This window comes from Physeter macrocephalus, chromosome 8 (genome assembly GCF_002837175.3).
Source record: "Physeter macrocephalus isolate SW-GA chromosome 8, ASM283717v5, whole genome shotgun sequence".
Lineage (NCBI taxonomy): Eukaryota > Metazoa > Chordata > Mammalia > Artiodactyla > Physeteridae > Physeter > Physeter macrocephalus.
The window spans coordinates 78040197-78058415 of NC_041221.1; the positions used below are offsets into that span (position 1 = coordinate 78040197).

Sequence of the window (18219 nt, forward strand, 5' to 3'; positions counted from 1 at the left end):
AGAGATTGGTTTCCCTTTAACATCTATTTACTGATACAAAAAGTCATCCACAGTTAAACTCTGATGTAAAATAGTAACATAGAAAATAATAGGCCAAGGTATTAAGATTTATTGGTTGATATATTTGGTTTCCTACTTATAGTTTGTTTGATATATTATCTGTGTATATACCATTACTTTCTATAATAAATAATACTGTAAAATGTTGCTATCTTGTTTAAAACCCACTCATCTAAGGCTTTAAAAATTGAAAGATACTTTGAACTAGTAAGAAGTAATTTCTTTCACATCGTTTGTTTCCTTTAAATACCAACTATACATGTTCATTATGTATTTTTTGTTTTCTCATACTACATTATGAAAATGAGTATGGCACATTACATAGTAACGTGAATCTTGGGTTCTGTTGTTTTTCTTTTGCACAAGCTTATGTTCCTTTGGTGCGTTTAATGTTGTCCCAGATGTCTCTGAGACTCTCCTCAATTCTTTTCATTCTTTTTTCTTTTTTCTGCTCCCTGGCAGTTTTTTCCACCATTTTATCTTCCAGCTCTCTTACCTGTTATTTTGTTATTGATACCTTCTAGAGTATTTTTAATTTCAGTAATTGTGTTGTTCATCATTGTTTGTTTGCTCTTTAGTTTTTCTAGATCCTTGTTAAATGTTTCTTGTATTTTCTCCATTCTGTTTTCGAGATTTTGGATCATCTTTACTGTCATTACTCTGAATTCTTTTTCAGGTAGGTTGCCTATTTCATCTTCATTTATTTGGTCTTGTAGGTTTTTACCTGCTTCTTCGTCTGTAACATTTTTTTGTCGTTTCTTTTTTTGATGGGTGGTGCTGTATTCCTGTCTTACTGGTAGTTTGCCTCTGGGAGGCCTCACTCCGATTGATATTCCCTGTGGTCTGAGGTTCTCTGTCAGTCCAGCTGTTTGGACTCGGAGCTCACACCGCAGGAGCTCGGACCTGATCTCCAGCCTGGGAACCAAGATCCTGCAAGCTTTGTGGCATGGTAAAAAAAGAAAGAAGAAAAGGAGCAGTACAGTATCAAAGAATAAAAAACAAAATTGAATTAGAAAGATAAAAATTATATTAGGAGAAAGAAAACTATAATTGAAATAACTGCAACAAGGTAAAATAAAACCAAAACAGAAAAAAGGAAAAAAAGGGGGGTGGGCAGGGAACAAGCCAGAAGGAGAGAACAATAACAAAGTATAAAGAATAAAATAAAATTAGAAAAATAAAAATATAAAAGAACAACAGTGAATCAACAAGGTAAAACAGAACCCCAGTGTAAAAGAGGAAAAAAGAAAAAAATGCACCTTGGCTATGGGGGCAGAGTTTAGGCTGGGGTGGAACAGGCAGGGGCGGGATTTAGGGTGGGGTGGGACCTAGGCAGGTTGGGGGTGACATTTGAGCATGGGGTGGGGCCTAGGTGGCCACGTTCAGGCATTGGGTGGGGCCTCTGCTTTGGACCTGTGTGGAAAGGGAGAGGAGGCAGCATGTTGAAAGAAGGGCCTCTGGAGTGTGGACTTCTGGAGTTTGGAGGTAGGGCCCTGAGTGAGAGTGTGTGGGTGGGGTTTAGGCCAAGTGTTGGAGGGTATCTCTGAGTGCAGAGGTGGGGCCCTGGGTGGGGGTGTGGGGATGGGGCTTGGGTTCTGCGAGGCAGGAGGGAGGCTCTGAGGGCAGAGGATTAGGCCTGGGAGCCCAACATGCTTCCCGGTGCCTAGGTGGACAGGGAAAGAAAGCACTGGCCCCGTTCCCTTCCGTTCTTTTTTGCCCCTCCCCCACTGTCTCCCCCAGGGTCTCCCCCACCGCTGGACCCCTAACCGTGGGTGGATCCCACTGGGTGTAGGAACTCCTTCCCTCCCTAGCCACCCCTCAGGGGTGCTGTGCCTTAGGTCTGGCCTTTACTTTTGCTCCCCCTTCCCTCTCTGCCACTTCCTCAGGACCCGTGCGGCTGGAGGGGGCCTCGGTGGGCAGAGGATCAGGCCTGGGATCTGAACACGTTCCTGGGGGCCCAAGTGGGCAGGGGAAACCTGGCCACGCTCCCTTTTGATCCTCTGCCCTCCCATTGGTTCCCCAATTTCCCCCTTTGGGCGTGGGATCCCTTCCCCTCCCCCAGCCGCCCCTTAGGGGTGCCAGTCCCGTCTCCACTTCTCCTCCCCCTTCACTCCCCCCACACCCCACATCCTACCCAGTTGCTGGGGGTTCCTCCTGTCCCCTTAGGTGTCTGTTGTCCCCCACTGGTGCCTGCTAGGTGCCCTAGTTGTGCTGAGACGCGAATTCCCTGTCCTCCTAGTATGCTATCTTGACTCCACCCCTGTAAGTAGCTTTTTTACTTAATTAGCATATCTTTAAGATTCATCCATGTTGTAGCATATATCAGTACTTCATTTCTTTTTATTGCCAAATAATATTCCATTGTTCAGATACAGTGTATTTTATCTGTTCATCAGCTGATGGACATTTGAATTGTTTCCACTTTTTGGTTATTAAGAATAATGCTGCTGTGAACATTTCACGTACAGGTTTTTGTGTGGAGGTATGTTTTCATTTCTCTTGATGCCTACCTCAGAGTAGAATTGTTGCATCGTATGGTAACTCTGTTTAACATTTTGAGGAACTGTCAGATCCCCCACAAAGAAGCTGCACCTTTTCCATTCCCACCAGCAATGTATTGTTTATGAAATTTAAAGTTAAATATTTCAGCAGCTCTATATCCAGTTAAATAGACATGTATTGAGTACATGCCCAATATATGTGAGGCACTGCATTATGTACTAAGTGTTAAGAAAATTGTAAACTAAATGTAAGCAATAGGGACTTCCCTGGTGGTCCAGTGGTAGAGAATCCACCTTCCAATGCAGGGGATGTGGGTTCGATCCCTGGTCGGGGAACTAAGATCCCACATGCTGCGGGGCAACTAAGCCCGAGCGCCTCAGCAAGAGAGCCCACGTGCTGCAAACTACAGAGCCCACAGCACTCTGGAGCCCACGCACCACAACTAGAGAGAAAACCCACACGCCACAACGAAAGATCCACATGCCTCAAGGAAGATTCTGCATGCTACAGCTAAGACCTGATGCAGCCAAATAAATAAGCAAATAAATGAATAAATAAATAAATTAAATTAATTAAATAAAAATAAATAAATGTAAGTGACAATTGTAAGCAGTACAGTGACATTCACATATACGGAAACTTTGTATAATTTAATTGTTATATAAACAGAGTGCTGTGGAACAGAAGGAGTGATTAGTTCTGAGTATTGAAAATTTGGAAAAAACTGAGAAGTTGGCCTTGAATATTTCAAATCACCTTTCGTATTAAGAATTTTTAATAACATGAACAAATATATTAGGTGAAAAAATTATTTCAAATTATATATATAGCATAATCTCAACTATATTATAAAAGTAGAAAAGGTAGGACACATACTAAATTATTAATGGTAATTATAGGTGGAATTATAGGTGACTTTTTCTCCTGTAGCCTTCTCATTTCTACCAGAAGCATTATTATACTTTTGTATTCTGAAAAGAATGTATTAAAAATAATAAAAGTTAAATTATTAAGAGACTAAAGTTCGTTGCATCTTATCATAGAGAAATTATCTATGGTTTTAAAAAAAGGTATAATACTTTATAATTACCTGTTGTTTTTTTTTAAGTTTCATGCAGAAATTTATTTTGACCACGACTTACAAAGTTATGTCCTTGTGGATCAAGGCAGTCAGAATGGTACAATTGTTAATGGAAAACAGATTCTTCAAGTGAGTATATACTTATTAATTAAATACTTGCGCATTATTTTAAAAAACTGAAATGAAACTTTTTATCCCTCAGGGCCATAGTTATTATACATATCATTTAGTTCAGATTGCTATTCACCCAAATGTGTTAACATGGAAGGAAATTCTTAGGGCTAAAAAATGTATACAGTAAGTGGATACTTGAGTTTTGACTTCTAATTATGTACCTGTGCCTTATTTTTAGAAATAAATGCATTTTAAAGCTATTCAGAGTAAATGTTCTTATAGCAACTTTAGGGGCCATCCTTTGTGTGTGTGTGTGTGTGTGTGTGTGTGTGTGTGTGTGTGTGTGTGTGTGTGTGTGTCTGTGTTTAAACTTTTAAAGGAAATGTTGTTAAACTGTAAACTCCTTGAAGGCAGGGGCTATGTCTATTCAGTTAACTCTTCTATCCAAACATGTAACAAAGTGCTTTAACACATAATAAGATAATATATGGAAGGGAGGGAGGGAGGTCTTATTCTTAGTCTATAAGAAGCAAAAATGAGATAAAACTGAATTATCAAGAGAGGATGGAAAAAGGGAAGTATGATGCACTTATCTCCATTTTGGTAATAGACTGTTTGAAGTTTGAGTTGGGTATTTCTGTGATAGGATTGGGTATGGAGATGGGGAGATCAGTGGATTTTGATAATATAAAAATTAGAGGGCTTCCCTGGTGGCGCAGTGGTTAAGAATCTGCCTGCCAATGCAGGGCACACGGCTTCGAGCCCTGGTCCCGGAAGATCCCACATGCCGCGGAGCAACTAAACCCGCGAGCCACAACTACTGAGCCCATGTGCCACAACTAATGAAGCCCACACGCTTAGAGCCTGTGCTCTGCAATAAGAGAAGCCACTGCAATGAGAAGCCCGCGCACCACAACGAAGAGTAGCCCCCGCTCTCTGCAGCTAGAGAAAGCCCACGCCTGGCAATGAAGACCCAATGCAGCCAAAAATAAATAATAATAAATAAAATATTTAAAAAAAATTAGAAGTTGCTCGGTTCAGCTGTCATCTTCTCGACTAGTAGAATATTATGCATCACCTTCAAGTTTTGTGGAAATGTGTCTGCATATGTCTATCTCATTGAGAACAATCTCAAATTTTTTTTTTATAATCAGACATTACTTACAGTAGACATAAAATAAAATAACCATATATAACTCTATTGGGTTTGGTTTTGTAATTTTTTTCTCCTTTAGCCCAAAACTAAATGTGACCCTTATGTACTTGAGCATGGAGATGAAGTGAAAATTGGAGAGACTGTGTTGTCCTTTCACATTCACCCTGGCAGTGATACCTGTGATGGCTGTGAACCAGGGCAGGTTAGAGCTCACCTTCGTCTTGATAAGAAAGATGAACCTTTTGGTATGTGAAACATACTGTTTATGCGCATGGTAGCTTTTTAATTCACTGCGTGTTCTAAAATAGTATCAGTTAGTTACCAGCTTCATATCTAATTGATGTAATACTCTATTGAGATATATTTATATTTAAGTGAATATTATCAAATGAGACTAAGAAATGACATGTATTTGAAGTTTGAGACCTAGACTAGTAGATTATGATTGTAGTTGGTTTTTCTGTGTAATAATTTAGTTGTACTATTACAGCATTAGGTTACTTTATGACCAGGAATGATAATCATTAGCTCTGTTTTTGCTAATCCAGTCTATAGGCTTTTGAAGCAGCGCTACAATGGTAGCTAAATGTACTTCAAAGGAGTAATTGTGACATAAATAGAGATTGGTTTCCCTTTAACATCTATTTACTGATACAAAAAGTCATCCACAGTTAAACTCTGATGTAAAATAGTAACATAGAAAATAATAGGCCAAGGTATTAAGATTTATTGGTTGATATATTTGGTTTCCTACTTATAGTTTGTTTGATATATTATCTGTGTATATACCATTACTTTCTATAATAAATAATACTGTAAAATGTTGCTATCTTGTTTAAAACCCACTCATCTAAGGCTTTAAAAATTGAAAGATACTTTGAACTAGTAAGAAGTAATTTCTTTCACATCGTTTGTTTCCTTTAAATACCAACTATACATGTTCATTATGTATTTTTTGTTTTCTCATACTACATTATGAAAATGAGTATGGCACATTACATAGTAATGTGAATCTTGGGTTCTGTTGTTTTTCTTTTGCACAAGCTTATGTTCCTTTGGAAAACTCGCAATATTTCTGCATTTGGATTCTATTACAGTAACCATATTGAAAAATTAAGATGTTCAGTGTTTCTTTCAGTATCTAAAACATTCCTATAATCTTTGAGTTTGGTTTACTTTCCAAGTAGATTTAATTACCAAAATGCTGAAAGGACATCATCACAACCTAAGATCCTTTTATATTAATTTATTTGAACTTTTTGTTAATCTGCAGATGGGATACTAGTACTATTAGTTTTTCATTATTAAATAGGATTATATCAGATTTAGTGTTTTGTTTTGTTTTTGTTTTTTTAAACCAAACTCAATTTTTCCTTTTAGTTGGTCCAACTCTAAGTAAGGAGGAAAAAGAGTTGGAAAGGAGAAAAGAATTAAAGAAAATACGAGTAAAATATGGTTTGCAGGTAAGGGAGTTAAATATTGTTACATGTGTTAAACTGTGCATCTGGTTTTGTATAAATCTGCCTGTAGATAAGCATAGTCCATTTTTATATATAAAAGCTATTTAGAATGATTCTGAGATTTATGTAATTCCTGTTAGTTGTTTATTGTTTACCTCAACAACTGTTGAGGTTGGAGTAGGAAAGTGATGATAATACCCTATATTGGAATAGCCATTTCTGGTTTTTAAAAATCTTGCATTAAAATGATACCCTTGAAAAACACAGTTGGAGGACTAATACTGCCTGATTTCAAGACTTACTATAAACTACAGCAATAAAGACAGTATAGTACTGGCAAAAAGATAAAGAAATATGTTGATGGAACAGAATAATGAGTCCAGAAATAAACCCATATAGATAGGTAGGTACATAGATAAGTGTGTGTGTGTGTGTGTGTGTGTGTGTGTGTATGATTTTCAACAAAGGCATGAAGGCAATTTGCTGAAAAGAGGATGGTCTTTTTTCAACAGTCAGTGCTGGAACAATTAGATAGCCATATACAACAACAACCACCTTGATCCCCACCTCATAACATATAAAAATGAGCTCAAAATGGACTATACATATAAATTTAAAACTTAAAACTATTAAACTTGTAGAAGCAAACCTTAAAAAAAAAGTCAAAGATTTTTTAAGGTATCTAACACTAAAAGCACTATCCATAAAAGCACAAATTGTACTTCCTCCAAAACTTCTGTTCTTCCAAAGACACGATTAACAGAATGAAAAGATAAGCCACAGACTGGGAAAAATATTTGCAAATCATATATCTGATAAAAATCATGTATCTTATACCTAGAGTATATAAAGAACTCTGAAAACTCAATAAGGGAAAACAACTTAATTTTAAAATGAGCAAAAGATTTGAATAGACACTTCACCAAAGCAGGTGGCAAATACACACATGAAAAGATGTTCAGTATTATTAGTCATTGGGGAATTGCAATTTAAAACCAATTAAAAAGACTGACCATACTAAGTGTTGGTGGGCATGTGGAGGAACAGGAACTCTCATACACTGCTGGTGAAAATATAAATGGTGTGATTGCTTTGGAGAAGAGTTTAGTACTTTGTCTAAAAGTTAAATGTACACCTACTGAATATTCACCATTCTACTTCAAAGTATTTCATTTCTATCCAAAAGAAATGAAAGCATATGTTCATACAAAAACTAGTGAGCAAATGGTCACAGCAGCTTTTTTTCTAATAGCCAAAAACTGGAAAAAACTCATCTGTCCATCATTAATAGATAAACGAACTATGTTAAATCTATATGGTCAAACACTCTAGCAATAAAAAAGCATAAGCTATTGATACAGACTACAACATGGATGAATCTCAAAATGATTGTGCTGAGTGAAAGAGCCAGACAAAAAGAGTACAGTTGACCATTGAGAAACCTGGGGATTAAGTGTGCTGACTCTCACCTTGGTTGAAAAATCTGCATATAGCTGGTACTCAGCCCTCTATGTCCAGTTCCTGTATACCTGGGGTTCTGCATCCACAGATTCAACCAATTGCACATCGTGTAGTACTGTAGTATTTACCACTGAAAAAAAATCTATAAGTGGATCCACGAAGTTCAAATCCATGTTGTTCAAAGATCAACTCAACATACTATATACTTCGATTCTATAAAATTCTAGGAAAGCAAACCTAATGTATCATGGCAGAAAGATCAGTGGTTGCCTGGCTACAGGAGAAGATGCACAGGGAGAGGGGCTGGAGGGATAGATTACAAAGAACGACGAGGATACTTTTGTGGGAGATGAATATGTTTATTATCTTAATTGCGATGGTTTCATAAGTGTATACGAATCTCAGAAGTAACTGTACACTTTATGTGTAATTTATTGTATGTTAATTATACCTCAGTAAGGCAGTTTTAAAAAATTACCATTTAATTCTATAAGTAGACCAGGAAACTAATTAATATTGCCAGTTTACATTAGAGAAACTAGAGCTGGTCACCTACCTACTAAATGACAGAGCTAGATATAGGATCTAGGTCTTAAGTGTATTTGTCCAGTGTTTTTTACACTTTATGAACAAGTCAGAAAAGATGCTGCCAAAATAACATTTTTATGCAGAATTTTATTTTTTGTTACTGTTGTACTAAGGGAGAGAAATAATAATAGAAAAAAATGTTAAGAGGTTAATTTGGGAGGAAAATAGAAGATATATAAGGAGATAATAAAATGTTTTTTTCAAAAATTTTAGCTCAATTTCTACATCATTTTCTGGGGGGAATACCCATTAGGGTTGGTGGTCTGTATTTTTCTGTTTTGAAAGCAAAATTAAGTAAAAACTTCTGTGGTACTTTCCTTGCATTGCTCTAGCAGTCCGTAGCATCTTTTTGGATGAATGTTGTACTTTTTATGTAAAGATTAGCAAATAGTAACAAAGGGGAAGAGGAGCCTTTGAAACCCCAAGCTGAATTGCCTATCTCTTCTGTGCCACTGCCATATCTTGTGTATACCTTAACTGTTGAACCAGTCATACTGTAACATGCTGAAGACTGTGTGTGTCTGCACTTCAGGATTATACATTTCTTTGCATTCTGTCACCTAACATAGAGCATAACTTACTCTTAGAAAATATTTGTTGAGTGACTGATTAATCATATAATGAAGCTGAATTGAAGCAAAAAGCTATTATTATTGCCAGGGTAAAAGTATTTATTTCCTTTTATCTATTTTTTAAAGACTTTCTACATTTTTCCCTTCTAAGGAAGAGTATCAGAATATTTTAGGTCCTTTGGAACTTTCAGTTCCTTAGAGAAAAGGAGAAATAGATTTTTTTTCCCCAACCCCAGGGGCTCTCCATATTTTTTTTTTTTTTTTTGCGGTACGCGTGCCTCTCACCGCCTTGGCCTCTCCCGTTGTGGAGCACAGGCTCCGGACACGCAGACTCAGCGGCCATGGCTCACGGGCCCAGCCGCTCTGCGGCATGTGGGATCTTCCCAGATCGGGGCACGAACCTGTGTCCCCTGCAGCGGCAGGTGGACTCTCAACCACTGTGCTACCAGGGAAGCCCTCCATATTTGTTTGAATACTGGTAGTTCATATGAGAATATGAGTATACAGCATTGATTCAAAATATACTATATTTTCACTATATTAAAGGGGGTAGAATAGAAATATTCAATAATGTAATTGTCTTAATTTGTATCATATCTTAATTTATGTCATGGCTTGTTTAATGGAGACCACATTGAACCATATTTGCTAAGCAAGGCAAATATACAGACATTATATTTTTATTTATCAGTTTTGTTTAACTCAATGAATATTTCATGTTTATGAAGAATACAGACTACGAAGATGAAAAGGCTTTGAAGAATCCAAAATATAAAGATAGAGCTGGAAAACGTAGGGAGCAGATTGGAAGTGAAGGAACTTTCCAAAGAGATGATGCTCCTGCATCTGTTCATTCGTAAGTATTAAATTTTAATTGCTTGAAACAGTCTTTGTGCCATAATCACATTCATAGGGTAATGTGATTTATTGGGCTATATAATCTGATAGGTAGCCTTTAAAGGAATAATATAGAACAAGATGCAAACTCTACATCTGTTTACATTTTCCTCTAATATTGGTATTGCTTTATTCCCTAGAAAATTACTGATCATATATGTAAGTATACATACAGATTTATTACATACAAACTTAAACACACATATATATGCATAGCTAACATTGTAGCCACACAATTGAGTGACCATACTTTTATATATTAGATATTTAGGAGGCTGGGCTAGTAAGAAATTGGTATGGACTGATACTTTTAATAGTTATTTCAGAACTCAACTGCTTCTGTTCTTGACCCTGAAATACTATTTTTCTTACTTTTTTGGGGAGGGGGGCTGCGTCGGGTCTTAGTTGTGGTACGCGGGATCTTAGTTGTGACATGTGGGATCTTTCTTTGAGGAGGGGTGCAGGCTTCTCTCTAGTTGTGGTGCGTGGGCTTAGTTGCCCCATAGCATGTGGGATCTTGGTTCCCCGACCAGGGATGGAACCCGCATCCCCTGCACTGGAAGGCGGATTCTTAACCACTGGACCACGAGGGGAGTCCCTTACTTATTTTTGATTCGGTTCATTTCTCTTGGTAAAGTAGCATTGATAAACAGGAAAAATGTAATTTTGAAGCCTACAAAATGATTATATTTCTGCATTTAATCATATATTAGCTACATTTTGTTTCTCAGAATATAAATTCTAGGTTTAGTTAACATTTAAATCTTTCATGTAGAACTAACAATTAGTACTAAATTTTGACTTATTATCATTTTATTGATTCTAAGATATACTACTTGGATAGAATTTTACAGTTACATGTGATAGCAGTTTTTTCTTAATGGTACATAGACTAACAGTGCATCTTAGAATTTATGGAGTCACATTTTATGAAATATAGCATTTTAAATTAGATATGCTAAGCAACATGACAAATATATTTTAAGGTTTAATATTTTTGAAATAATTGCTGGAGAATATGAAGATTGCATTGCAGTTAAATTAGAAGACAGAAATGAAAAGTGAAATCCAATGGTCTGACATTGCTTGGGTTATCGTTATTGAAGAGCTAATTTACATATTTTGTAGAACTGAAAAGACAATGTGATAGAACATAAAATTAAAATGCCCTTAAATTAGCAGACCATAAAATCATAAAACAGAATGCAAATAGTTAATGAGAGGTTTAGTTTCGTTTTAACTTTTTTTGTTGATGTTAAATTCACAAATGTAAGTATCAATATCAGTGATACATCATAAGATTAACACATTGCAGAATACACTCTTGGTCAAGAAATAGAAAATTATCAGTAACCCCAGAAACCTACCCTCCTAGTGTCCCCTCTTAATCACTATTCCTCTCTCCTCCCCAAAGGTAACTATTCTGCTGACTTCACCAGCATCAGATTAATTTCACTTATTTTTTAACTTTAAATAAATGGGATAATTTAGTATTTATTTTGTGTCTATATTCTTTTTGTCCAGCATTGCTTTGTTATGTTAGGTACATTTTATTTTTATTGCCATATAATATTCTCTTGTATGAATATGCCACAGTTTATCCACTTTACCACTGATGGACATCTGGATTGTTTCTAATTTGTGGTTATTGTTAGATTTGGCTGCAAAACATTCCCTTTTCTGTTAAGTAGTATATGTAGGAGTAGAATTTGTGTATCTTCAACTTTATTAGGTAATGCCAAATAGTTTTCTAAAGTAGTTGTACCAGTTATTTTTAATTCATGAATTTATTATAAATGTGACTTAAATGGTCTTTTAGAAATCAACTCTCATCCTACTTTTCTCTAAAGTGAAATTACTGATAGCAATAAAGGTCGGAAGATGTTGGAAAAGATGGGTTGGAAAAAAGGAGAGGGCCTAGGGAAGGACGGTGGAGGAATGAAAACTCCGGTAAGACTCGAGATTTCTTTCATTCTTTATTCTTGTAACGGATATATTTACTGTACTTACTATATGCCAGGTGTTGCCTTAAGTGCTAAGAGTATTGTAGCAAGCAGAAAGAGACATAATTACTACCTCTGTGGCAATCACAGTTACCAAATATGTGTTTATGATTTGTTTTGTTTTGTTTTTAAAGTTCTTAGGAGGGCTCTTAAGAGTTTTTTCCTTCATCAGACTAGGATAGTGAATGTTATTTCCTGAGCCAGAAGTTCTTCTGTGTCTTTTAGTTATTTTTCATGACTTCTTTACTGTGCCTTGTCCTAACATGCAAGAGCAATCACAGTGTTACTTTATCAGCAGGCAGACTCTGTACTAGCTGGAGAATCTGTTTTAGGTTCAAGATTCAGAGCATGTAACAAGCAATAGAGAGAATCATGTCTGGAAAACAATACAGTGGTTTAATTCTATAGTCCCATGGTTCATCGGAGGTTCAGATTCTCTTTCACAAAAACCTTACAAAGTAGTAATATGATCAAAGAACTTTCTTGATAATTACTTAGTACCTAAAGAAATAATGGGTGCATCAGTGTGAGTTTAATGTAAATTTTCTCATTTCATTGAGGTACAGTGGGATGAACATGGGTTTAGTAGTCAGGTTAGAATATGTGTTCTATCAGTAGCTGTGCGACTTAGGGCAAGTTTGGATTTCAGTTTTCATATGTAAAAATGGGGATAATGAGAACTCTTTCAGGGATGTCTGAATATAAAGCCCCTAGGGTGGTGCCTGACATATATTAGGCACTCAGTAACTGGTGGCTTATAATGGTTCTCAGTATAATGCGAAGTCCTCCCCTCCTTTTATGAAAATAACAAGTTCTCTTTTTATGACTCTTAATGTTTAACTTACCTGTTCACTTACTTAGGTGAGGCTTGGACTGTAGGTTTAAATACATCCATTGCTTTTACTTCTCGTTAGAGTAGATGACAGATTGATTGTTCAGCATCTCGGTGAAATTTGGTGATTGCTATGTAAGGAGGATTCTGTTTTCTATAGAGTCAACTGTACTTATTGACAAGCAAGACAATGTAGAAAAATGAGTTTAAGTTCCATGTATAATCATGTATTTATTCCTGTATGTATTTGATGCATTTGACAGTTTTTTCTTATGCATCAATCTTTTCTAATTCAAAGAATTATAGTTAAAGTACCAAAATAGATACAGCAGATTTCAGTGTGTTTAGATACTACAGTAAGTTCTTTTCTTAACTTTTGGTAACAGATCCAGCTTCAACTTCGGCGAACACATGCAGGCTTGGGGACAGGCAAGCCATCTTCAATTGAAGATGTTCACCTTCTCCAAAACAAGAGCAAAAAGAACTGGGAGAAAGCACGAGAGAGGTTTGCTGAAAACTTCCCCGAAACTAAATCTCAAAAAGATGCACCAGGAACTGTGCCTTGGGTCAAAGGGACTGTAGAGTGAAGGTCAGTCACAGAACACAAAAGCTTTTTTATAGAATTTGGAAACTCTTGTTTAATTGCAGAAATTTTCTCTCCAAAAGAGTCAGTGGCATGAGGGAACCGTGTCACAATTTACCCCCTCTTGATTCAGAAATGTGTAATAAAGTGTGGTTTGCAGTTTTTAAAAAACATTTTTAAAAACTAATAAATAGTGACTGAATCAAGTTATGCTGTTAGTGGACTAAAGTTCACAGGGCACAGATGAGCTTATCAAGCTTTGTTACTTTATTTTGTCATTTGCAAGACCCATATAAGCAACTAGCCATATAAGCAAAATTCATGTAACCACTAACTTAAATGTATATTTGTCCTTGTCTCCTTATATTCATTATTGTATGATGCCATCGAAAGTTTATAAAAACAATTCTGACTATATACATCCTTGTTTATGCCCTTTAGGACCTAGGTAGAAAATGTTGAGAAAACGTGGGTAGTGGTGTATAAATGTTACTATATTTGAAATAACCCAAGTAATATTATTGAAGAACTAATGAACAGCTGACATGTTGTAGAAAATCAGTCTCATTGTTTTCTTCTGTGAAGAATCTGTTGATTTGTACTATATATTAAGCATTTACCTTTGGTTTGTTTCATAGCTGAAATATTTAGATATGAACAATTGAGTACAGTATTGAAATATTCAGTGTGCTGGCGTTTGTAGTTTTGATAAATCCCATTGCTGGCAATGGAGTTGTGCCAGAAAAATCTGATTTCTACTGCAAAAGGGTTACCTAGTCAAGGCCTCAAACTCAAGATACTTATTGAAAATGTCTTCAAATGCAATAAAAAACATTATAACATCAAAAAGAATGATTCATTGAACCAATAATTTAAACATACTGGTCTGCTTTGAACTCATGACCAGCCAGAATTTTCCTCTGTAAATTGGCAGCACAATAATGAAAGGATAACCTCAGATTTTCGGAGACTGCAGTGCAGCTTTCTGAGTGCAGGTGTCACCGCTCTGCCAGTTAACACTGTTCTTTTCCTTTCTGTTCAACTTTTCTCTCAGCTTTTTGCCGGGAAATCAATGCTGGAACTGATCTTTTCTATAATGAATATAAACTGTATAGCTCCTTCATCTACTATAAAGAAATGTCTTCAAGATATAGAAATAGGAAAGGAAAATTCTGGAAAAAAGTATGCAGTAGGGAAGATAATTCAGAAAGAAAGGCTACCTGTTGGAATTTCTAGTCTTAATGTACAGGGTACTTAGGAAGAAAGGGGGGTGTGGAAATAAAAATAAATTTATTACTAAAGATATGAGACATATGACCAAACAATTGTCAAGTTATTAAAGGCCTAAGATGGGAAAAACAGAGGTCCTATAACTCTAAAAATCTAGATTAAGTATTTTTCTGTATCCTTTTTGGCCACCTACATACCCTAACACACATATATGTACATTAGACTTGGAGGCACTAGGAGTGTCCTGCATTATTTTCTCTAAAGTAGAAAAATTACTCATCTAAATGTGGTTCTGGTGCCCGTGCCCTACATACAGGTAACAATATAGGACCCTCAGAGTAAACTTGCTTCTGGTAGATCTCACTCATTGGGTTGGTATACAACTGTCTATGTAATATTTCCCATTTTTATTATTAGATTGTGGAAAACTTTTTCATTGTTTTCTTTTGTTAAGAAAATGGAAACTTGAAAATGGTGATAAAAATGGAAATATATGTGATATTTGCTTTATTAAAACCCTTTGCAGATCTAAAGTCTCAGGGCTATACTATATACTGGTTAAAGCACTGAATAATGTCTGGTTCTATTTCTACCTGTGAAATGAGAATATTTAACTCACATGTTTGTCTTGAATAGAAAATGGGAAAATGTATGTAAAAGCACTTTGTAAACTGTAAAAGTAGTACAAATGTGAGCTTCTGTTTGTTTAGAAGCATAAATATGGATTATGTACAATTTGAGTTACGCATAAAGTTGTTTTGCGTCTAATATTTAAAACTATAGTTTATTCATACAGTATAAATTTATTAACTTATAGCCTTTAAGTGGTTTTTTTTTTTTTTTTGCGTTACGCGGGCCTGTCATTGTTGTGGCCTCTCCCGTTGTGGAGCACAGGCTCTGGACGCGCAGGCTCAGCGGCCCAGCCGCTCTGCAGCATGTGGGATCCTCCCGGACCGGGGCACGAACCCGTGTCCCCTGCGTCGGCAGGCGGACTCTCAACCACTGCACCACCAGAGAAGCCCTAAGTATTTATTTTAAGTGGAGCTACAAGTTGCTGAATTTTGAGAAATCTAACATATTTTGCCAGAACATTAGAAGCTGGCAAAATTGAGAACAGAAGAAACCATCACCATTACAGTAAAATAACAGAAATTGTTTTCTAGAATTAAATAGCCAGGAAGCACTTTTTCCTTTCTGTTTTAAAAAGTTTTTACTTCTGATGTTTCACTTACTCTAGTTGTGAACTTATGAAAAGTTACGGTTCATCGAATTCAAACACCTTCCAACTTTTCATGTAAAAGATTATTTCTTAATTTGGCACATTTTCAAAGGGCAGGCAAAAGAAATAGAAATTTCCAACAAGGAGAGATTGTATACAAAGGCCTTCCTAATGAGTTGCAGGACAGGGGGATGTGCTTGGCAGGGAGCCAGAAAGGCGTTTCTAGACCTAGCATCTAAAGGTGTTCTCAGGAACAGCTGAAAGCATTTCCCCATTGTGTTGTTCTAAGTGTGCTTCTTATTTTTATAGGGCATCACTTATATCTCTGCCTTGAATCTTTGATCTGAAACATTCATTTTACTTTTTCAGGCTTTAAAGTGGAAATACATTTGGATTCTTTAAAATGAGTCAGTGTTTACCTGTGTGTCTGTGTATCAGGGCCCAGGCTTTCTCTTTGCCTTTCTGCTTTACTCTTCTTGGTGCTGGCTTATGGCATTGTAGTTGCAAAATGACTTTTGGAACTCCAGTCATCATAGTCATGTCCAAAACAGAAGAAAGGGGAAGGAGCAGTCAGTATTCCTGTTAGTTCTCTTTTATCAGGAAATCAAAAGCTTACTCAGAAACTCTCACAACAGACTTCTGCTTAGGGTTATTAGCCAGAGCCTGATAACATTACTGCCCATAGCTGCAAGGGAAGTTGAAAAGGTAGGCCAACAGGATGGTCTCACTTGCCTTAAGCGAATCATGAACTATCACCTAGGGCAGAACATGTTGCTTGTTGGAACAAAATCAGGTTCAATGAGCAAGGCAGAGGGGGACAATGGCTACTGAATGGGCAGGTAACTGTCTGCCAGATAACCCAGCTATCCATTAGTGGTGACTTGGGGTGTTGGTTAAATTGTGATGCAGGCCTACTATGTAATACTTTGTAGCCATTCAGATGAGTAAGATAGAACTGTCTATACCATGATAGAGAAGAATGTTCTTATTACATTGCTGATTTTAAAAAGCATATTGGGGCTTCCCTGGTGGTGCAGTAGTTAAGAATCTGCCTGCCAATGCAGGGGTCACGGGTTCAAGCCCTGGTCTGGGAAGATCCCACATGCTGCAGAGCAACTAAGTCCGTGTGCCACAATTACTGAGCCTGCGTGCCACATCTACTGAAGCCTGCGTGCCTAGAGCCCGTGCTGCACAACAAGAGAAGCCACTGAATGAGAAGTCCGCGCACCGCAACGAAGAGTAGCCCCCGCTCGCCGCAACTATACATTGCTGATTTTAAAAAGCATATTGGGGCTTCCCTGGTGGTGCAGTAGTTAAGAATCTGCCTGCCAATGCAGGGGTCACGGGTTCAAGCCCTGGTCTGGGAAGATCCCACATGCTGCAGAGCAACTAAGTCCGTGTGCCACAATTACTGAGCCTGCGTGCCACATCTACTGAAGCCCGCGTGCCTAGAGCCCGTGCTGCGCAACAAGAGAAGCCACTGAATGAGAAGTCCGCGCACCGCAATGAAGAGTAGCCCCCGCTCGCCGCAACTAGAGAAAGCCCGTGTGCAACGAAGACCCAACGCAGCCAAAAATAAATAAATAAAATATTTATTTTTAAAAAAGCAGCATACTATAGAAAAGTATGAAAGCATCATCCCATTTAAAAACTGTATGAGGGTACGTATCAAAGTGTTAACATTACCCAAGAAGTGAGCAGATTTTTGCTTTTTATTATTTCTATATTTGAACTTTAAAGCAGTAAAACTGTGTAGTTAACTATGTGTATTCATAGACATTTTTAATAAGTAGAAATACAACACCAGGAAGAGTGGAGAGGCATTCAGGGCTCAAGCCCAGGTATTTTCCTCACACTCATATGCCCAATTTCATTTACCAGGTATACTCCCATGGCTTCCAGGTTGTCTTAGCAGGACACATATCCAACTCAAAGTCACCTTAAATGTAGCTTATCTAAGACTGAACCCAGAGTCTTCTCCAAACCCTGTCTCTTCCAGTTTACTCTCAGCTAGCAGCACCATCTGCCCAGTTATGCAAGCCAAAACCTAGGAGTTGGTCTCTATTTCACTACCACACCCTCTCTCCTCTTCCCCTGACTTCCAGTATAGTGAATCAATTCACTGTCACTACTCACCTGGATTATTCTACTGGCTTCCTAACTGGTCTCCCTGCAGTCACTCCTTCCCTCTAGTCCATCCTCCACACTGCAGACATAGTGTCTTCAAAACTCCTATTTCATCATCTCCTGTTTAAATCGTCCTCATGGCTTTCCATTACTCTGAGGACAGAAAACAAAATCCTAGCCCATAAGTCCCCTCCTGGTCTAACCACTGCCAACCTTTCCCGTCCTGTCTCGTATTGCCCTCCCACTCGTTCTCTGGGCTCCAGCACTCTGGCCTTTTTTTCAGTTCCTCAGACATGCCATATCCTCTCTCATCCCAGGGCTGCCTATATTTTGT

General features: G+C 37.3%; 1 protein-coding gene across 1 annotated transcript in view; it reads left to right on the forward strand.

The window, feature by feature from the left end:
* The window catches only part of AGGF1 (angiogenic factor with G-patch and FHA domains 1), a 53230-nt gene extending 38165 nt beyond the window's left edge, over positions 1-15065 (forward strand). The window contains exons 11-14 of the mRNA XM_007116789.4: positions 6294-6376; positions 9723-9850; positions 11742-11841; positions 13113-15065. Coding sequence (XP_007116851.1) covers positions 6294-6376; positions 9723-9850; positions 11742-11841; positions 13113-13313 — 512 coding nt within the window. The 3' untranslated portion in view covers positions 13314-15065. The remainder of the gene's footprint in view (positions 1-6293; positions 6377-9722; positions 9851-11741; positions 11842-13112) is intronic.
* Positions 15066-18219: the final 3154 nt, after the last annotated feature.